This window comes from Ctenopharyngodon idella, chromosome 10 (assembly GCF_019924925.1).
Source record: "Ctenopharyngodon idella isolate HZGC_01 chromosome 10, HZGC01, whole genome shotgun sequence".
In the NCBI taxonomy this organism is placed as follows: Eukaryota; Metazoa; Chordata; class Actinopteri; order Cypriniformes; family Xenocyprididae; genus Ctenopharyngodon; species Ctenopharyngodon idella.
Window position 1 is genome coordinate 14,441,740 of NC_067229.1, and position 22,928 is coordinate 14,464,667.

Sequence of the window (22,928 nt, forward strand, 5' to 3'; positions counted from 1 at the left end):
ATCGGCCATCACTATATAAGTCGTTATTTTGTTTTTTTTGGCGCACCAAAAATATTACCCTTTAAACTAATATTATCACTTTCAAATGAAGCATTTACCTTTACAGTTGAATTATTATTATTATTTTTTTTTTTAAAAATAAAATATCCAAACAATTTTGACCACTTTATGAGCACATTCGACTGAAAATCAAACTTTTTACAGAAATTCAGTCCTATGGAATGCTCTGTAAGTAAGTAAGAAAGAGGCAAAGTTTAGCGAGGGGTCAATATAGCTTTAAATAAAACAGAAACAGCTATCTGCACCTGTCCTAGTTGACGTTATTTTTGAGTTACGCTTCGTCACATTATTGGGTAGCAAATCTTAGATAATCCCTGCTTATAAAGCAACTTGGATCATAAGCCTGTGCGCAGAGCAGGAATGTCATGTTCTTGCCCATTGTAATTCATTGCTGAAAAGTTTTGATCTTAAGAGAGCACAAAGAGATTTTCACCTGCCGAGACGACAGCTCTGATATTAGAACATCATGCAGATGTGTCTGCCTGCATCTTTCATCCTGTTCCCCCACCTTTAGAAATGCTCAGAGACACACATACGAAGGCACACTTGGGAGTTATGACGCCTCGACTGCAAGAGGGTGAGAACACGTGTTTGACATGTTGTCGTCGAGGATTAAAGCGTGAGTCTCGCTCTCCACATGCCGAGCTGCCTATTATTACAGAAAGACTCTGGCAATCAAACGGACGGCCCTTCAGAGACATCTGTGTCTGTGTGTGTTACTGAAGAGCGGTTAATGCCACACTTCAAAACAGATGTGTGTGGCTCACGAAGCCTTCTGAAATAAATAGCAGAAACCGTGAAAACCTCTTAAAGCTGGAGAAAATGTGTGTAACCTCTTTTTTGATGATGGGTTACGTACGGTTATTGCAGAAACCGCAATGGAGAATTTGCAGTGGCTTGTTTTGTGGACGTTGTACTGTAACTTCACAGAAGTATTGGATTTATTTGTTTGTTTGTTTGACTTGAGCTTTTCTTTGTTCGCCATATTACAGAAGCCATGAAGGCCAAGATGATTTTTTTTAAAAATGTATTATTATTATTATAATGTTGGCTATACATGAAAAAAATATAATAATTTGTGTACCCTCAAAAATGAATTTTGAATTTTTTACACTTTTTTTCTTTCTCTTAATTATTTTAAGAAAAACAAACCTTTAGTGTCGACTTCAACCAAACTGGGGGCGCTTTGATTTTGTTTTATTTCAATTTATTTACTTTTTTTTTTTTATTATTACTCACTTTTTTTATACACAATTTATGAATTTTAGAAATCAATGTTTTTTGCCTTTTTCGTTTTCACAAACAGCAGAAAAAAAAAAAAAAAACTCAGGGAATTGTTTAAATTTTTTACCTTGCCTGACAGGGCTTCTGCACCATATGGAGTTCTAAAGAAGAAGAAGAAGAAAAAAACTTATGATGAAACATTTTCCACTGAGCAAGTCACGACAGCTTGCTAGTCTTTGATATGAATCAAATGTTGTTTTAGTGAAAGTTTTCAGTGGTCATCAAATAGTGACTAACTTTTAATTATTTACCAAAGACTAATATTACACGTACACTACCAGTCAAAAGTTTGGAAACATTACTATTTTTAATATTTTTGAACAAAGTCTCTTATGCTCATTAAGGCTGCATTTATTTCATAATAAATACAGAAAAAAAAACAATAATATTGTGAAATATTATTACAATTAAAAATTATGGTTTTCTATTTTAATATACTTTAAAATATAATTTATTTCTGTGGTGCAAAGCTGAATTGTCAGCATCATTAATCCAGTCTTCAGTGTCACATGATCCTTCAGAAATCATTTTAATATGCTGATTTATTATCATTGTTGGAAACATTGCAACATATTCTTTCATGAATAAAAAGTTAAACAATATCAGCATTTATTTAAAATAGAAATCTTTTGTAACAATATACACTACTGTTCAAAAGTTTGGGGTCAGTAATTTTTTTCTTTCTTTCTTTCTTTTTTTTTTTTTTTGAAAGAAATTAATACTTTTATTCAGCATGGATGTGTTAAATTGATAAAAAGTGATAGTAAAGATTTATATTGTTAGAAAAGATTTATATTTTGAATAAATGCTGTTCTTTTTAACCTTTTATTCATCAATGAATCCTGAAAAAAAGTATCACAGGTTCCGAAAAAATATTAAGCAACACAGCTGTTTTCAACATTGATAATAACCGAGTATCAAATCAGCATATTAGAGTGATTTCTGAAGGATCATGTGACACTGAAGACTGGAGTAATGATGCTGAAAATTCAGCTTTGCACCACAGAAATAAATTATATTTTAAAGTATATCAAAATAGAAAACCATAATTTTAAATTGTAATAATATTTCACAATATTGTTGTTTTTTCTGTATTTATAATGAAATAAATGCAGCCTTAATGAGCATAAGAGACTTCATTCAAAAACATTAAAAATAGTAATTTTTCCAAACTTTTGACTGGAAGTGTATTTGTTGAGTGTTGGTTTTGAACCCTCATTCGTTCTCCTCTCTACCGTCTCAGCATTTCTGAGTGATTTTAATCAATTAATTTCTGATTTCCATTAATTTCCTTCAGGCATACTAAGAACAGACCCTCAACTTACTTTCCTTCCCAAGGCCATGCGTGATGTATCCCGTGTCTGTTACGGCAGGGATTCCATTTACACTCTCCGCAGATCTGGGTTAATCATTTATAATGTCAGGGATAATGGAGGAGGGCTGTCCTTCGGGTGTCATGGTGGTTTCCCCCTTCGGCTCTTGCCAGGCCTGTGTGTCTGTGTGAATTATACAGACACTCAATGTGGTTTATTTTGGTCTGTGCACCTTTGTGGTGAAGTGCACAAAGTAAACTCCTTGATGGAACTGTCCTGTACGGCATGAGGGATGGTTTATTTTATTTATTACCAGTGCTTGAAAGTTATTGAATGATTTTTACAAGATTATCTATCTATCTATCTATCTATCTATCTATCTATCTATCTATCTATCTGTCTGTCTGTCTGTCTGTCTGTCTGAAAAGCTAGCTAGCTTTTTTGGGGATTTTATTAAAAAAAATGCATTTCAAGCTTTAGCCTTTAGGTCAAAAATTCAAGGTCATTAGAAATATAAATTAACCCAAGCATGCCGAAACTTCTGACTGTTAGTCTATAACCTGAAATATTTATTAGGGCCCCTTTAAAAACTTTTTTTTTTTTTTTTTCCTTCAAATTGCCAGGTTATTTCTCTCACCTAAATTCTTCCTCTTAAATTTGTAGGTCATTGTGAAATCAGGACCCGGAACGTTCTTTGGCTTGGCAATTTACAGAGACTTCATCTTCTGGTCTGACTGGACACAGCGGGCTGTGATCCGCTCTGATAAGTTCACCGGAGCCAATACAAAAGTACTCCGTGCGGACATCCCTCATCAACCGATGGGAATCATTGCTGTTTCCAATGACACCAACAGCTGTACGTAATTCATTTCCTTTGTTTCATCAAATGACGCAACTGTTTTAATATTGAATTCAAACCAAATGTTTGTACTTGAATTGAAGCTGAAGTTTTGTGACAACAAATTTCTAAAACCCTTGAATCGAAGAAAGTTCTCAAACAAAATGTTCTTGAAAACTAGCAGATGAGCATGTTTCTTGGTTGACGCACCGGATGATTTGCAGTCTTGTTTGTATTAGTCACACAAAGCTTGTTTGTATTATTCACATAAAGTGTCTGAGATGCTTCCTCTGTGATGACAGCAAACACAATGCAAAGTCACTGATGTTAGATGCGTCACAAGTCACTGGGGGCTTTTTTGATGGGTGCGCAGTGAAGCTAGGACAAAATCAACACATTCTGACATTGGGATCAGATAAGATGAACGCAGTCACAGTGTTCTTTGCTGACTCTACGTTTTATGGGGCAAGATGGATTCATGTCAGCACAGTATGAGAAATACAGAGACAAATCATATTAATGAGTGACTTTACATCATCAGAGGGGACTTATCCAGTAATTAAAGGCTGATGTATTTCCTTAAGTTAAGTAACATAAAATCGAAAGATTCTGTGATCAGAGTAAAGGCTTTTAATTGAATTTCTCGATTCAGATTATGGGCCCTATTATACACCCGACGCAATGCGACGCCAGGCGCGACACAAGTGTTTTTTGCTAGTTTCAGCCTGACGCAGTTATCACTTTCACGTCCTGCACCACGTTGAATATATTTATAAGCACATTAAATAGCAAATGCACTTGCGCCCATTTGTGCGCCCATGGGCGTGGTGGTCTGAAAATGAGGCGCGTTCAGGCGAATTGTTGGCGCGTTGCTATTTTGAGGCAACTGAAATAGACTGCACCATTGTCCAACTGAAACCTGGTCTAAAGTCAATGGTGCAATTTTTTATTATTTTTTTTAATTTAAAGACCGCATTAGTAATATGCACATACACTCTGCTTATTACACACACAGGGACGTGCAGCAGCATACAAACATGCCAAATATTAAAAACAAAAGTTTTACAATGTAAACTATTATTGTTGTGTGCATAAAGATAAAAATGCTTTGGAATCCGGCTTGTTCCATAGATGGATCTGCTCGTGCGCTTTAACCTCGTGCACGAGCAGATCAGTTTCCTCACTAAAGAAGCATTCAGTTTTTCCGCTTGCAAATTCCACCATGTAAATAGCAAATCAACTATGGCGCGAGCGCAACTGGCTCTTAAAGGGAATGAGACCCTGATTGGTTTTATTATTATTTTAATCTTTTGTTTCGAATCAGTGGTTTGAAGCGTGAAAGTCACGTGATTTCAGTAAATGAGGCTTCGTTACATCATAAGTGTTTTGAAATTTCAATGGTTCACTTGACTTTGGCAGTTTGATTCACGCTCCGAACCACTGATTCGAAACAAAAGATTCGTAAAGCTTCGAAGCTTCATGAAGCAGTGTTTTGAGATCGGCCATCACAAGATATTGTTGAATAAAGCCGTTATTTTGTTTTGAATAATGACAGAATTTTCATTTTTGGGTGAACTAACCCTTTAAGAGTCAATTTTATTTTTGATTTATTTATAAATATATTTGAAAAACAATTGAAGAAGATAAGAGCATATATTTGCATGCTTTAAATGTCATTTTCAGTTGTGAGTTAGGGTTCTGCAGACAAAAATCCTACTAAATGCCCTGCCTGGCCTCCACTGCTGGAAGTACATTTACATAAATTCTGTTTAGTGAGCATGGTGACTTTTATGTTTATGTGTCCCGACCACGAAACTTATACCTGCAGTGCTTGGTAATTGCATCTGTTGAAACTCACAAGGAGCAACACATTTCAAGTGCCTTAGGCGCAAATCTTTTAATGCGAAGAAACCAAACTCGATTCACCCGGGACGTAAAACTGCACCATGAAATTTACAGAATTAGCAGAATTTATAGTACGTGACACATTTATAGAATGCCCACTTTCCGCTCCGCTTCTTTCTTGGCTTCGATAGAGACATTTCTTTGTTTGCGGTTCAAGCCTCAGTGTTTCAAAGGACTCTAATGGAAGCAGCTTAGATGCTTGGCATCCTAAACCACAAATGGAGATTTTCTCATCTCAGGCCTCTCTTAGGAGATTTGGACCTTGGTGGCCACCGTTCCTCCTATCTATATAGCACAGACGACACTATTAAGGGAATTCGCTCAGACTGTGCTATAAAATGCTGGGGGGAAAAAAGAGATAGAAAAACATATTCAGTCATTACTTTTTAAGTCATAACTCAAAAGAGTAAAAACTGCTAAGACAAAGTTAAATGGAATGAATACTCTGTCATCACTTTCTCACCCTTTTGACTTTCTTTTATAATAAATGTAATCACATAATTTTTCTTTGTCTGTGAACTGTCCCTTTAAAAATGGGGACCATCTGCAATTCCTTTAATTCCAACTAATAAACATTCCTTTATAATCACCGGCCAACAGAAATCAGCCATTGATGAGTCCAAGCTATTTAAAGCCTCATCCCATAATAAGCAAAATCCTCCCAGGACTGAAGCCTCATGTCACAACATTGAAAGACGCTGGCCCAGTGCACTCATCTGAATCCTCACCATTTGTGCAGGGGAATACGCTCGGCCCAAGGCTCTAGAATCTGGCAGCCGTGTGTGTGTAGATAGGGCACGGTTCAGAGACCCGCGCTCCACGCCAACGTCTGTGCCAAGCACAGTTCAAACTCACACCCGCTGAGGAGCCCAACCCTCTGACTGGCACTGCAAGAGTGCCCTTCAAGCCTTGAGTGTGTGCGTGCGTGTGGGTGTGTGGGTATGGGTGTGTGTACGCTGCCAGGTGTAGTGTGTTTGTGTTAAAAGACATCAGATGCCTTAGGCTGCATTTGGAATAGAGCGTTCTTAAAGGCAGTCACAATTTTCCAATGTGAATAAAGTATATTCCCCATAACTTTCATTAATACTGTTCTTTATTCCATTGAATGTTTTGTGCCCATTACTAAATAATACAAGGATAATTTTTTGTAGTAATATTTCTTCAATGATCAAGTATTTATTTTTTTCCCATTTAAAAAAAATAAATAAATAATAATAATTTCACCAAAAAATCCACCTTGCTTTCTTTCTTCCATGGAACACAAAAAAAAGATACTGTCCAAGCTTCTTCTTTCCATCTTCTCTGCCGTTCCTTGCTAAATTTTTGTACACATTCAAATGTGCCGCCAAATGTAGGGTTTGTTTAAAGTTGGCATGAAACGGAAGTTGAAATAGTCTTTTCTTGCCTATTGTGATGTATATCCGAGTGAAACGGCTTCTCGAACAAGAGCAAATGGAAGACGGGGCTTGATTTTGTCAATCAGGAATTGATTGGATCACTGGATCGACATTTGCTGTGGTCGATTTCATGTGAGTTCCCACTCTCGCACCAGTAAACAGGTCAGGAGAGATGTCACTACAAGAGGGAGGGGAAGTTATTAGAGGTTCAAGCGTGTAACCCTATTGTAATTGTTACAATTTCCAAGGATCAGCATTCTCCCTTAAAAGTGATCGGGCAGACCAAACCATAAGTCGTAGAGACTTGAAACTTTGAGGGCTGGTAGTACTCATACTGCCTACAATGTCACTAAGGCTCGCCCCAGTCAACCTGACGGGGGAGCTACAGTGGTGAAAAGAACACACACACACACACACACAAAAAAAAAACATTAAGCGTAGGCTCAAGTGTCTTATAACATTGGAATCCCACGGATTTGCTCGTCGCTCGAAATTTTAGAGTATTTTGGATTTTTTGAAAAACCTACTTTTGGGAACTAGTCCCAGGTTTTTGGCACAATCGGAAACAAACCAGTGCTGCAAAATTCTCTGGAGTCTGATTGTCAATAATTATTAAAAAAAAAAAAAGAAAAGAAAAGAAAAGAAAAATGAAATTTAGATTCACTAAGGGCCGCCAAAATGTTTGAAGTTGGCAGAGCCACTTTTACTAAAATGGCTATAACTCGTGAACGGAATGAGATATTTTCACCAAACTCAGCACACCTTTGTAAGAGCTCATTCTGTGGTCGCGTGAAAAGGGACGTGGCGACTGGCCACTTGGCGGCACTATAACTTGAAAAAAACATGAAACTGGCTTGCACTACTTCACCATTAGTCCTGATTGACTTGAAAATTAGCATGCAGTGTCTTTGTACAAGGTGTCGTGATTGTCTACGTGGACATTGGCGCATCTCAAAAAACGTGTCTGCCATTGGCCAATGAAGATTGATCAGCTATCAGGCAAGGTTAATGGAGGCCGATCAGAACGAAACTTGCTGGGCCTGTTTGACTCACAGCCCTAAAGGCATGTGAGAATTTCGAAAGAAATCAGCCACTGGCGGGGCGCATTCGCATTTTTCACGTGCGTAAAGGATTGTGTATCACGTGATTTTTCACACGTGACATTCATACTGCACGGTAAAACTCATTCTGAGCAACTTTGCCTCTAGGACCGCCGCTGTCCATCGAATCGTTAAATATTGAAGATTATTTCAAAAGACAACTTTGGTGAACTAGTCCTAGGTTTTTGGCTCAACCTCGATAACTGTTAAAAAGCTTTACAAGGTGATTTTTACACAGGGCAACTTTTTGAGCAATGTTGCTGAGCGATGTTGCTTGGGCACTTTTCCCATTGATAATGGGCAACAAATTTCTATCTGGATACTTTAGATAGAAATTTGTTGACCATTTTCAATGGGAAAGTGCCCAAGCAACATTGCTTGGCAACATTGCCCGGCAACATTGCAAAAAGTTGACCCGTGTATTATCACCTTTAAACCATAAATTTCCTATGGTAAATTGCCTATATTGGCTTTAAATGGTCTTTTCCATCTATGATTGAGATGGTTACAGGCTTGCTAATTAAAACATTATACCTTTTTACGCACGTGCTTAAATGCCTTAAAGCGCTTGAACCCCAATAATTGCTGCTTGCAGCTATATTTTTAATTAAATATTACGAGGGCACATGAATTAAAATTAATGAATTTAAAAAAAAAAAAAAAAAAAAAAAAAAAAAGATCGTGTGCATGGATAAATCATTTATAATACTGCAATATTTAAAAAAAAAAAAAAAGAATTGTCCATGTTGATTTCATGGTGATTTGAGGTGAAATTCATTATTCTAAGTACAAGCTGTAAAACTTGTCAAACAGTTAGAGATGTCGCAATTTGTTGCAATGCTTTAAGATGAGTAATTTGTTATCAAGGATTTCTCTTTATTACTTCCAGGTGAGTCGTCCCCCTGCAGTGTGAATAATGGAGGGTGCCATGACCTCTGCCTTTTGACTCCGCTTGGTGTGGTAAACTGTACTTGCCGAGGGGAACGGATATTACTGGATGATAACAGATGTGTATGTAAGTCCTGTACCCTCTCTCTCTCTGTTTCTCTCGCTCATTCTCCTGGACTTTTTTCCACTCGCCCCAAATTTTTCTAGTATATCCCGATACTTTGAGTAATGTGGCTAAGTCAATATGCTGTGGCCAAACAACTTTATGACTTCAACCTTTTTTTAGAGGTCCAGTTAGTGCACTTGTAAGAACTCTAAAAAGATTCTTTATCTGAATTGAATGACTGGCTCAGATTTGGATTCTACATCAAGATTGTGATTTAGATTTCTGTTGCTCTGAATAAGATTCCAAATACAGATTGTAATTCAGATTTCCCTATTCTTTGAATATAGATTCTTGAACAAGATTCTAGTCTAGATTCAAATTATGATCCATATTCTAAATCTAGACTCAGACTAAGTTTGCTCTGAATATATAATTCTGGTACCAGATTATGATCTACATCCATATTGCAATTCAAAATCATTCTCACTCTGAATATAGATTCAAAATTCTGATTGTGATTCAGATTTGTTTTGCTCATAATTTAGGCTCTGGATCCATATTATGAAAAACAATTGTATATCCAGATTGTAATCCAGATTTCCCTTACTCCGAATATAGATTCTAAATCAAGAATGTGATCTAGATTCAGATTATAATCCATAGTCTAAATCCTGATTAATTCTGGAACCAGATTATGATATATATGGTACATCCAGATTGTCATCTACATTCATTTGAATATAGATTGTAAATCCAGATTGTGATCTGAATTCTTGTCTCAGATTGTGGCGTAAATTCTTATTCCAGATTGTGGTCTAAATTCTTTTTGCTACACTTTAAATGCCAAGGGGGTGGCAGTTTTAGATCCTATCTGGAAATAAAGTATTGTACACTGCTTTAAGTCTAGATATTAGTGTCTTTATCCCGCATCTGCATAGTTGACACTTTTGACTAGTTCTAGATATTAGATGTTTTGCTACTCTAGTAATCAAGATAATGGATACCTTAAATTTGGACTTCTGGGTGCTCCTATCTAGATCTTGATACTGAAACATCCATCAACCTGGAATTTTTAGAACATTAGATTATTAGATGCTTATATTCAGGACAGCTCTATACAGGCACTATACACAGTGACTTTCAGTCTGGGATTGCAGCAGTACTCAACACTCGCTTGGAGAGGATTACAGGGCTTATACACAGATGTGTTTTTGTGTTCAAACAGCTAGACGTAGTGCATCTGATGGAATGGAACACAGGGGACTCGATGCAAAGGCCAAAGAGAGATCCCTTTGAAGTTTGTGTACATAGACCAACAGTGTAAAAAAAAAAGTGCAAATGGAACTTGCTCCATTGCCACGTCTGACCTTGAGTCCTCTGCTGATTATGTGTCGCACACTCAAGCAGCCAATGCACATCCCTAATCTTTACTTCAGCACAGCACATCACAGTTCTACAAATCTCTTTTACTCTTGTGTTCTAGCCATGAACTCCTCCTGTAACATCTACTCTGAGTTCCAGTGCGGAAACGGGGAATGCATTGATTATCAACTGACATGTGACGGCATTGCGCACTGCAAAGACAGGTCGGATGAAAAGATGCAGTACTGCGGTAAGAAACCAATCAGGCATGATGTTGTGTTTGAGCCCTCAGGTTTTATCTCTAAACTGAATGAAGGAAGCCACAGAAGGTCTTCCTGTTCTCCTGTGACTTGGCTAATAAGACAAGCTTACAGCAGTCTGGCAAAAACGTAATGAGTGCGAGTGATGTGACAGGCCGAATGCTGCTGTTTCTCTCTCTCTCTCTCTCTCTCTCTCTCTCTCTCTCTCTCTCTCTCAAATAGTTTCAATATTTCAAAAGAGTTTCAAATAAAGCAGTTGTTCTCAGATAATTTTTCTATCTAAACTTTACATTGCACATTATCTATCTATCTATCTATCTATCTATCTATCTATCTATCTATCTATTTGTCTGTCTGTCTATATCCATCCATCCATTTAACTGCCATTACTGTAGTTACATACATGCTATTGTAGAGTCTTATGCCTAATTCTCAACTTTTTCATTCTCTAGAAAACCGGAACTGCAGGCACAGCTTTAAATCATGCTATAACCAGCGCTGCGTGGCCAACCATCGCTTCTGTAATGGCGTGAATGATTGTGGGGATAACTCAGATGAAGTTTACTGTAACAGTGGGTATTTTTTCTTTTTGTTACATATTTGAAACACAAGCTTAGTCCGGTGTTGGTCAGTCCATGAATCTTAGTTTTTCAATTTTCTTCCCAACTAGAGAAATTGCAATACACCCTTGAATTCTTGCCTTGCTTGAACATCTAAATAACAACATTACGCTTTATGACTTTGTAAATAAACGACTAAAATAAATCTCATTACAATTATTTTTATTGTCTATTGTCACCTGTAGCCAATGAAACTCGATTCTTATCTCCACTACCACTAAGAATCAAACTTACTTCTGTTTAAATAGACCAGTTTTGCATTCACACTATCTCTGGACTTGAAAATGGAGTAAGATGTCATTTTGCTGCTTTCAGTTTACTTTGTTTACACATATTTTTGAAACATTGTCTGCTTAAATTTTAATGTTCTTGCAATTGTATTATTCTTTATAATTTAAAATTACGCAAATGTATAAGGGAAGTTAATCCATACCACTTTGCGTTCACATTACATACTAAACTGATCTCAATTTGGATTGCTTTAAAGGGGTCTCACTTCATTTAAAGCATTTTTATTTGCTTTAAAGTGGTCTGACTTCATTTAAAGCAAACTTGAGCCAAAAAGCTCCAGAAATACATTCAGAACCCTAAAATGAATCAAGTTAGAGGTTCTTAAACTATGATGTTATTGAACGGTGTACCATTATTTTACTATTTTGGGCAATTATCATTAAATTCAAGTAAAAATTGAATTTAATGCATCTACATTTTTCCCTGTGGTTCCAGATTCCTCATGTTTGTCTTCCGAGCGACGTTGTGCAGACGGTTCCTGTATTCCTGCATCATCCTGGTGTAATCAGATCATCGATTGTGCTGACGCATCGGACGAGAAAAGCTGTAGTAAGATTAACGTGTGAAGGCACTAGCCTGTTCGCACTTCTGATGGTGTGTGTTTGCGTGTCACTTAATGTGTGAAACACTCGTCTCATTGTCCTCTGTGTATTTCCAGATAGCACAGACTGCATGGAATACTACAGACTGGGTGCTCGCGCCAGCAAAAGCGAGAGGTTTCTAAGCTGCAATTCCACGTCTCTGTGTGTTCATCCCTCCTGGATCTGTGACGGAGCCAACGACTGTGGGGATTATGCAGACGAAATACACTGCCACGGTAGAAATGCATTTGCATTCTCTCTCTCTATCTGTCTTTTTCTTGTTTGTTTGTGTTCAAAGTACAAGATTGTCACGTTCAGAATGGAAAATAGCACTGGAAACAAAGAGAATTTTTACAAAGTTTGCACTGCGGTGCAGTGACGGCTCACATCGCTATCGCCTTTTATGATGCTCTGAAACGTGGACTTTTTTTGACTCAATCACACTGAGTCCTGCCAAATATTTGACAGTAATATGCTTAGATATTTATGATATATGTAGAAGGCCCAGGTCCTACTGAGAATATTTAGTGACTTAATAATCCTTTCGGCTGAGTAAAATGCAACTCTGGAAGTCGATAATTATGTAGAATTTTTTTGTGCAGAACTTTACGGCCCTGTCAGAATTTATGAATTGAGCGCACCATAATGTCGTAATTAAAAGTTGGAAACTCTGGATTTTCTTTGAAAGTTTGGGCATGTCAAGGAAAGAATCATGTTGGAAACGGGTTGCTAACAATCATAATTGAGGTTTAATTGTGAATGTTGACATTTTTGTGTTGTTGATATTGATATACTTGTATATGATTACACACACACACACACACACATACACACACACAAACACACACACACACACACACTAAATATAATATTCACACAAAATTAGCACAGTTATTTTTATATGGATTTTAAATGAAAACTTTGGATCTTGGAAAAGGATAAAACAAAATATACAATATATAAAGGAATTTGAAAAGTAGTAAATATAAATTATACCATGGTAAACAGTTTCCTAGGCAGTTTTAAAGGGATAATTCACCCAAAAATTAAAATTTGATGTTTATCTGCTTACCCCCAGGGCATCCAAGATGTAGGTGACTTTGTTTCTTCAGTAGAACACAAATGATGATTTTTAACTCCAACCGTTGCAGTCTGTCAGTCGTATAATGCATGTCAATGGTAAAAAAATCTATGAGAGTAAAAAAAAACATGCACAGACCAATCCAAATTAAACCCTTCGGCTCATGACGACACATTGATGTCCTAAGACACGAAACGATCAGTTTGTGCGAGAAACCGAACAGTATTTATATCATTTTTTACCTCTAATACACCACTATGTCCAACTGCCTTGAGCGTGTGTACGGCATCTGGTGCGTGAGGTGTGTACGTGCTCTGGCGTAGTTTAAACATGGTGCCTGTAGTACAACAGTTGCTATACAAATGGAAGTAAACCACTAAAAAACATGGTTTTATTATATCAAAACTTCATTTTATTTTGTTACTTTTGTGAGGGCAGCTTTACAAATAAAAAGGACACATACAAAGATCTTGTTCACATACCTCAGTTGGATGTGGAAAAACCATAGGCACTGCTAATGGTTTAAGTCGTACGTGATCCTCTCCTGGGTATGTAAAATCATCAGGGGAAAAATGATCGCTGCAGACCCTCAACAACTTTAGTACGTTAATGGGTGTGTTGATATCCAGCCGAAGAGCAATCAACCATAACTTCAGGCGAGCAGGCTCAGAAGTTGGGAATATGTGGAAAGTCACCGCTCCCGAATGAGTTCGCGTGAGAGAACGTAATCTTTTAGTTTTAAGTCGGTTTGAACAATCCGGATAAGTGCAAGTAAGTACCATTTTGATTAGCCATCGTACCTACAATGTTTGTGCACTGTGTAAACAATGAGTGATGTATATGCGCGAGAGATCACTTGCGTAAACTACGCCAGAGCGCGTACACACCTCACGCACCGGATGCTGTGCACGCGCTCAAGGCAGTTGGACATAGTGGTGTATTAAAAGTAAAAAATGATATAAATACTGTTTGGTTTCTCGCACAAACCGATCGTTTCGTGTCTTAGGACATCAATGTGTCGTCACGAGCCGCAGGGTTAAATTTGGATTTGTCTGTGCATGTTTTTTTTTTACTCTCATAGATTTTGTTACCATTGACATGCATTATACGACTGAAAAAATCATCATTTGTGTTCTACTGAAGAAACAAAGTCACCTACATCTTGGATGCCCTGGGGGTCAGCAGATAAACATCAAATTTTCATTTTTGGGTGAACTATCCCTTTAATGTTTTTATAAAGCAAAAGATGTTTTAATAAAAATCAATGCCTTGGGACACAAAAGTTCCTGTAAACACCCATTTATGATTTCCAAACTTCTCCGTACAGTAGGAGCTTCCCTGGAGGTCTTGAAGGCAGAAATACACCATAAAAATATGTGATTGTTAGCTAAAGTTGCTAGCATTGATTCTCTGGGAATGTTTGCTCAAAAAAAAAAAATTGTTTTTTGAAAACTCAACTGCAGAAGAGTCTTCCAGAAATTAGAAATATGAAGACAATTCAGCTTCTGATCTTTGCTGTGGTTTCTCTAATCAAGGTACAGTGTTGCAGATGTTGCGGGTTTAAAATGACCTTGATGTACAAGTCAGAAACCAAACACAAATATAAAACCACAGATAACAAATTGGATGGTTGAAGTTGAGGTAGACATTCAGAGGTCAGACAATTGATTTGTTTACAGCATGTTCACATCCTTTTCTTGAAGTGGTGAGTGAACCTAGCAAACCCTTTGGTAATATCAGGCAGTAGGAATCGCAGATGGTTTTCTACAGGTTTCTCTAAACCTTCATTGTCCCCATTTTGGTGTTTCTCCCAGCCTCTGCAGTCCATACGTGTGAGGACGGCCATTTTGCGTGTCCCAGTGGAAACTGCATCTCCAGCGTCTGGTTGTGCGACGGACAGAAAGACTGCGAGGATGGAGCCGATGAATTTCAATGCGGTGAGCGCCACCTCTTTACATTTATCAGCTAATCATGCCTGCCGGACACATTCTGCACTCTATATGTCATCCTAATGAATATATTCACGTCTAAAGATTTTATTTATCTTCTAGTCACGCGCGACCATCTACATTAGAGCGTAAGTGCTATTTTGCTCTATTGATCCACTTGTCACGGCTAGTATGTGGTAAGTGCTAAATGTGAGAGTTTAGCTGCTTGACATTCCTGGCTTTACAGCATTACAGTTATCAGCAAGTCTGTGTCTAGTCTACTCTGTCCTATTCTTTTATTTTAAATTCCTGACGAATTACTGTAGAAGTCTAATAATCTGGTATCTTTTGTGTGGCTGCATTTTATTGAAGCTCATTTCCAACTCAGTAATTGTGACTTTTTCTTATAATTGCGAGTTTATAAGCCCCATTTTTGACTTTATATTTCAGAAATGTTACTTTTTTTTTTCTCATAATTGCAACCTCACAATTTTGCAATGCTGCTTTATATCTCACGATGTGACTTTATTTCTAGTGATTGTAACTTTATTTATACCTCCCATTGTGATTATATCCCAAAATGTGACTTTAAATCTTGCGATGTGGCTTTATTTTTCTCGTTATAATGATTTTTTTCCAGAATTGTTACTATATCTCACAATATGACTATATATCTCGCAATTCTGCTTTTTATTCTCGTAGTGTGCCTTTATTTTTCGTAATTATGACAGTTTTTGGAGGAAGTTGCGAAATTATATCTCCCATGGTGACTTTATATCCCAAAATATTTGGGCTAATAATCTTATCACTCTGGCTATTTCTCATTATCGTGACTTTAGATCATGAAGTTGCAACTTTATTTCAAAATTCCCATTTTAAATTTTACTCCGAGGCAAAAACAGTAACAATTATAGTGTGAAATACGAAAGTCTCTTGTGTTTCTTCATTATTTTTACTAAGAATTATACAGAAAAAAATCTTTATAATTTTTAGTAAAAATAATGAAGAAACAATTTTACTCACTCTCTTTGCATTTGTTGAAGTTCATGTCTACGTAAACCAACACACTTTGTTTTCAGGCTGTTCTTTGGGAGAAAAGCTTAGAAGACCTGTGTTAGAATAAATTTATAAATTGTATAACAGTAGGTGAAGGATTATTCCATCCACACCTTGCGGTAATGTATTGTATAATTATTAACCTTATAGAAATTCATGTTTCTCTCCATCTCAAACTTTCCCATGTACCTCCGTAGTGAGCAGAACTTTAAGGTAGGAAGTTCTAGGAAGTTCTTCTTTCCTGCTGCGACCAATCATTGCTTTGCTTCTGTCCCGACCCCATGGCAGGAATCCATTTGGTTCAGCTTCAAAGCGTTGTGTTCTGAACAAGAACTCTGATCTGCGAGTGAAGCTCCCGTGTAGCCAGCGCAACTCTGGACCGCTCGGCGCCCTCGTAATCACTGACCCAAAATCAAAAGTAATACGGATTTGTTTCCGTGTCCTTGATCTTGACAAATGCTCCAGTGCTTTTTCACCTTTCATTTTGGTTATTTGTTCTTTTGAGACCTCCCCTATGGCTGCTTTTGAAGAATCACCCTCATTTACCTATTTATCCTCTTCAGTTTCATTGTCTTCAGCCTTTTGGTGTCACACCTTTCTCTTTCTGACCTTGGTCTCTCTGTTTCAGCCCCTGGTGGCTTTGCCCAGATATCACAAAATCGATGGCAAACGCAAACAAACTTTCAGACTGCTGATAGGGGCATATTTGTTCGCACCTTTCGTGGCTCGCGTGCGTATGCAAGTGGACAATTACTTTAAAAGTGCTTGCTAGCAGGATCGTCTTCCAAAGTTGAATCTCTAATCTTAACAAGGGCGAAGAGAGCTTTTAGAGGCCACCCTCTTCAGCTACTGCACTCAATTTGGCGTTCACAGGCAAACGTATAACTATTGAATGGATTCATAAATGTTTTCTCTTCCATTTTGCTTATTATAGGCTATAAATGTTCTTTTTTTTTGTTTTAAATAATGACAGGAATAATTCCCACCAAAATGAAAATTCTGTCATTATTTATTCACCCTCATGTCTTTTCAAAACATTATGACTTTCTAACTTCCCTGAACCACATCATAAAATATTTTGTAAATTTGAATACTGTTGACAGCTTGATGACCCATTCTATTTGGAAAAGAGCAGCGTGAACGTTTCCAAAGCATCATATTTTGTGTTCTATGGAAGAACTAATGTCAAAGAGGTTCAAAACAACATAAATGATGACAGAATCGTAATTTTCATTTGTACTGTTTCTTTAATTGTCATTACGGTCTCCCTTGAGTTTGTTTTCAAAGTCCAAACTTTTCCCTTCTAGATTCATCGTGCCTTTGGAATCAGTTCGCCTGCTCGAAAAACAAGTGCATCGCCAAACAATGGCTCTGTGACGGGGAGGACGACTGCGGTGACGGATTGGACGAAAGCGAGGAAATTTGCGGTAAAACTCTGAAGCATGAATTTGCATTTAGGCCACACAATGAAAGCCTTCCTCTGAGAGGAAGGATATAAATCAACATGAAAGAGGCGGGAAGAAAAATTGGCCTGCGGTTTCATCATAGTTGCGAATTTATGGCCATGCTGTGCTCCTAACAAATGGACTCTGGAAAAAAAAACTCAAGTTTCACAAAGGTCAAACACAAGCAGATTGTTAAACAAGTTCTTATAACAGTGCTTAAAGCTTTTCATTTACTTGGAGGAAGTTTTTTTTTTTTTTTTTTTTTTTTAATACATGAATATTCATTAATGACATCGCAGCATGTTGGCTTGAGATCTCTCTCTTTCTGATTCTCTCTCTCGGCAGGCTCAGCAACATGCGCCCCTGGCTTGTTCAGTTGCCCAGGATCATACGCTTGTGTACCCAGGAACTGGTTATGCGACGGGGAGAGAGATTGTCCTGATGGCAGCGATGAACTAGCAGTAGCTGGCTGTGGTAATTTCAACCATGATATTTCCCACTACAAAACCAGCAACGTCCTTGTACATTTCCTGTTTTCACCTCAAACCACATTGTAGTAACATAATGGCTCCTTTTGGCAATATTAATGAAGCTAGTAAATTAATGTATCAGTTATATGTTTGGACATATGTTATATATTGGTATATGTTTCTTATATTTATGCATAAATGCTTGAATTTAGTTTTGTTGACAACTTTAAAATGTTTCAATTCTTTGACAGGTTTTTTTTTTTTATTATTATAAAATCCATTTTTTATTTTATTTTGATTTATTTTTTATTATTTTAATGCACACTAATTAACACCGGCGTTGGATTTTAAGGTGCCAGATTTACCTGTAATGACGTCTTTTTATCTGCTGTCCCCAAGTTTTCCGACTCGCAACCAAAATAATTGGGGATTTTAGACTCAGATGTCTATTATATCCTCCTCCTTTTATCCTAACACATTGCTAACTTCCTGTTTGTTCCTGTTCATCTCTTTACAGCTCCAAACAACACGTGCACTGAGAGCACATTCCAGTGTCGGAACCAGAACTGCGTCCCGCGGCGTTTTGTGTGTGACCATGACGACGACTGCGGAGATGGTTCTGATGAGTCTCTTGAATGCGGTAAGTAGCTTCTGTTTCTCGATTCATTAGTTTCTACCGAAAATGACCATCCCATTGCGCCCTGTTTAATGTGGTGTAATTATGTTGGCACAACATTAATTGGACGTTTCAATGGTTGGAATACATGCAAAACTAAGTGTGCCATACCTCAGATCTAAGAATAAACATGCTAGCTTATAATAATTAACTGAAATATATCTGTTCAGCTTTTTTATTGTTACCTATGAAGATGAATTTCACACACCTGTCCAGCTCACATTTCACTACAAAAGAGAAAGACAATAAGAAAATACATTTTTGCATAAAATAAGTTGTATATCTGTAATAGTTTTTTCTTTTTTTTTCTTTTTAAAGGAATGAAATTTCTGTCATTAAGTACTCACCCTCATGTCGTTCCAAACCCGTAAGACCTTCGTTCATCTTCAGAACACAAATTAAGATATTTTTGATGAAATACGAGGGTATGTGATCCACACATAGACAGCAACGTCATTGCACTTTTTGACATCCAGAAAGGTAGTTGAAAACATTGTTAAAATAGTCAACGTGGCTACAGTGGTTCAAACTTAATGTTATGAAGCGACGAGAATACTTTTTGTGTGCAAAACAAAAATAACGACTTTATTCAACAATTTGAACTGTTGTCATACGTAGTGAACTTGGTGCAGGCTTCCTTGTTTATGTCCGAACGCCAACTCAGTATTGGTCGAGGCTGTTCAGGATCCGGCCAATAATTTGGCATTTGGATGTAAACAAGGAAGCCTGCTCTGAGTTCAATACGTATGACAACGGTTCAAATTGTTGAATAAAGTCGTTATTTTTGTTTTGTTTTTGGAATAACATTAGGGTTGAACCACTGTAGTCATGTTGACTATTTTAACCATGTTTTCAACTACCTTTCTGGACGTCAAAAGGTACAATGACATTGCTGCCTATGTGTGGATCAGATACCCTCGGATTTCATCAAAATTATCTTAATTTGTGTTCCGAAGATGAACGAAGGTCTTTACGGGTTTGGGACGACGTGAGGGTGAATAAATGACAGAAATTTCATTTTTGGGTGAAGTAATCCTTTAAATCTGTGTAAATTAAAGTGAGTTCAACAAATACTGTCATGATGTATTAATTCAAAAATATGTAAATATATGTATGTTTAATCTAATTGAGAATTTGATTGGAAAAAAAATGTGTAGTTATCATTAAAATAATGCCCAACATTTCTATGGTCTTACAATTTTTTATTTTTTTTTATTTCTATTTTTTTGAAAATCTTAATTGTGACTTTTTTTCTAATAATTGTGTATTTATATGTCCCATTTTTGTAATTTTACATCTCAAAATGTAACTTTAAATCTTGCAATGTTACTTTTTCGTAACTGCAACTTTTTTCGTAATTGCGACTTTTTTATACCATAATTGTGTTTGTAAATCCCAATTACGAATTTATATCTTAAAATGTGACTTAATCTCTCAGTATAACTATTTCTCATAATTACAACTTTTCTCATAATTTTGACTTTGTATATTCCATTTGTGACTTAATATCTGAAAATGTGACTATTTCTCTCAGTGACTGTTTCTCGCAATAGTGATTTCTTTCTAAATATGATTTTATATCTTGCAATTTGACTATTTCTTGCAATTTGCGACTTTGTCTCCCATTGTGACTTCATATCACGAAATGTGACTTCTTTTCTGTTACTTTCTCACAATTGCGACTATTTTCACAATATTATTTTATTTCTCACGATTTTGACGATTTTCACAATGACTTTATAATCTCGCATTTGTGAATATTTTCACAATATAACTTCATATCTCGCACTTGTGACCATTTTCGCAATATGATTTTATATCTTGCAATTGTGACTATTTTCACAAAATGGCTATATATCGTGATGTGACTTTATTTTTCACAATTTGCAACTTTGTCTCCCATTGTGACTTTATGTGAATATTTCCCATTATTGTGACTTGAATTGTGACTTCATATCTTGCAATTGTGACTTTATAACTGAGTGACAATATTTCTTTCTTTTGTAATTCTATATTAACTTTATCTCAATAATAAGGGTTATCTAGTAATATAGTGACTGATATATCACACATTTGAAACAGTAACTGCTCTAACTTTTTGCCTCATTGTTATAAAGTCCTTCCTGTCATACTCTTTCTCTCCAGAGTACCGTCTATGCAAAGAAGAGGAGTTCCGCTGTGCGGATGGGCGGTGTTTATTGAGAGCCCAATGGGAATGTGATGGCTTCCCCGACTGTCTGGACCAATCAGACGAGCTGCCAATCAACCCAAAGTGTTCCGCTGCAGGCGAGTCCCTCTCGTGTGTCACGCACCCCATTTGACTGACAGGTTCCAGGGTTCCGTCCCATATGGGATTTGTCAGAACACCTGGTCCTCCCTGTTTGCGTCTTGTACCCCTGCCAGTGCCACCTGAGGTGGGCAGAGAGGGGCTGATGAAACTGCTGCGCCTCTGTTCTTCATTTTTTGGTTTCAGGGCAAACATATGCCATTAATGTTAACAGATGCCATTACTGTTCCCAGCCAAGCTCATTAAGAAACATTTTATGTTTATATTTCTGAGGGGAAATTCAGTTCAGATGTTTACAACATGTTTACAGTACAACTTTAAAAAACTAATTTGACTTGGACCAGCGGGCAACCATCTAGCAACATGCTAAAAACCACCCAGAACACCCTAGCAACCGCATAGTAACTCTAGGTAGGGCATAGAAACATGCTACAGTCCACCCAGAACACCCTAGCAACCACTTGAGTTCTTTGTCATCTGATGGTTTTGTCCATTTCTGTCTCTCCTTTTTTTTTTCTCGCTGCTCCATGTTTTAGAAAGTTTGTGCAACGGTTCGGTTTTCATGTGCGCAAACGGCCGCTGCGTTCCACTGGGAAGCGTGTGTAATCAGCATGATGACTGCGGGGACCGATCGGATGAGAGGAACTGCCACGTTAATGAGTGTTTAAACCGTAAAGTCAGCGGCTGTACCCAGGACTGTCAAGATCTACCCGTGGGATACAAGGTGTGTGAGAGAGCACATTTTTCATGCTGCATGAGGTTTTTCTTTCCACCAATTAAGTGTCTGGTTCAACTTCAGGTTCGTTCCGCACTAAAAACATCCACAATTGGAAATGAGAGACGAAACGATGACCTATGAATACAAAAGAATGTTTTTGTTTTTCCTGCAAATCTTCGGTAAACCTCATTAGCAGGCTTTAGCGGCTACGACAATATTGGAAAAGTCTGCGCAAACAAATCGTTCAAAGTAATAATATATGTTTTTGCATTCCGCAGAGGTTTATAGTACTTGGCACTAAATCCGTAGAAAATGTTATGATTTTCAGTCATTTTACAACTTTTTACCGTTGAATGTATAAACAAGCATGCTAAAACGTGTATGCTAGATATTTAAAGCTTGAGAAAATAAGTTGATTTAGCGAACAGCAGGAGAATGACATGTAAGGCACAGAGTGTGCTTTTGGTGGGAGAATCACACACACACACACACACACACACACAGTGAGTGGCAGATCGAACAGCCTCGTTTGGCAGACGTCTCAGAATACTGGCCCGGTCCTTTGACAGCCACACTGACTTTAAAAACAGGCAGTCAAGGGCACGGCACCTCCAGACTTACAAAAGTTGTGTTTTTCTTGCTTATTTTAACTTCTGTTACAGCACAATTAAAATGTAAAGCATAGTTATAATGAAGGACTAATGACTAAACTAATGAGCTAGAAACTTTGCAAACATCGTTTTGTTTCACTGCTCACTTCCTGTCCATTAACTTCTTATTAGAGTGAATTTCAAGAAAATTTCCCATGGACATATTTCACCCAAAAGTCACATAGAAAAGTTGATTAAGAAAACAAAATGTAATAAAAATAATAAATAAAACCATAAAACGTATAACAGCAGGAGAATGACATGGAGAATGACAGCAGGAGAATGACATGTATATATAATTTTTAATAAGTTTTGCATATTTTTAGTGACCATTCAATTAATTCTGTTAATTAAAAATATTTTAATAAATTCGAATTCTAATAATTATTAATAATATTTGCTTTAAATAACATAATCATTATTTATTATTTTTTTTGTGTACAATAATTATGTTTTGTATTCTATATCATTTATATAACTTTATTTATTTGTTTGTTTGTTATTTTGAAAACATGTTAAATATAACTCATGCAAGCAATATTTGTTTCTGAAAAATGCACTTTCTGTTCTATTTATTTATTTTTTATTTTGTGTAGACATGTTAAAAATAAC

General features: G+C 36.9%; 1 protein-coding gene across 4 annotated transcripts in view; it reads left to right on the forward strand.

Moving 5' to 3' along the window:
• lrp1ba (low density lipoprotein receptor-related protein 1Ba) overlaps positions 1 to 22,928 on the forward strand; it is a 275,419-nt gene that overhangs the window by 176,762 nt on the left and 75,729 nt on the right. For all 4 annotated transcript variants that reach the window (XM_051907800.1, XM_051907801.1, XM_051907802.1 and 1 more), the window contains 12 exons: positions 3,321 to 3,513; positions 8,787 to 8,912; positions 10,375 to 10,503; positions 10,966 to 11,085; positions 11,860 to 11,973; positions 12,083 to 12,241; positions 14,901 to 15,023; positions 17,378 to 17,497; positions 17,861 to 17,989; positions 18,503 to 18,625; positions 20,807 to 20,947; positions 21,485 to 21,672. In XM_051907800.1, coding sequence (XP_051763760.1) covers positions 3,321 to 3,513; positions 8,787 to 8,912; positions 10,375 to 10,503; positions 10,966 to 11,085; positions 11,860 to 11,973; positions 12,083 to 12,241; positions 14,901 to 15,023; positions 17,378 to 17,497; positions 17,861 to 17,989; positions 18,503 to 18,625; positions 20,807 to 20,947; positions 21,485 to 21,672 — 1,665 coding nt within the window. The remainder of the gene's footprint in view (positions 1 to 3,320; positions 3,514 to 8,786; positions 8,913 to 10,374; positions 10,504 to 10,965; positions 11,086 to 11,859; positions 11,974 to 12,082; positions 12,242 to 14,900; positions 15,024 to 17,377; positions 17,498 to 17,860; positions 17,990 to 18,502; positions 18,626 to 20,806; positions 20,948 to 21,484; positions 21,673 to 22,928) is intronic.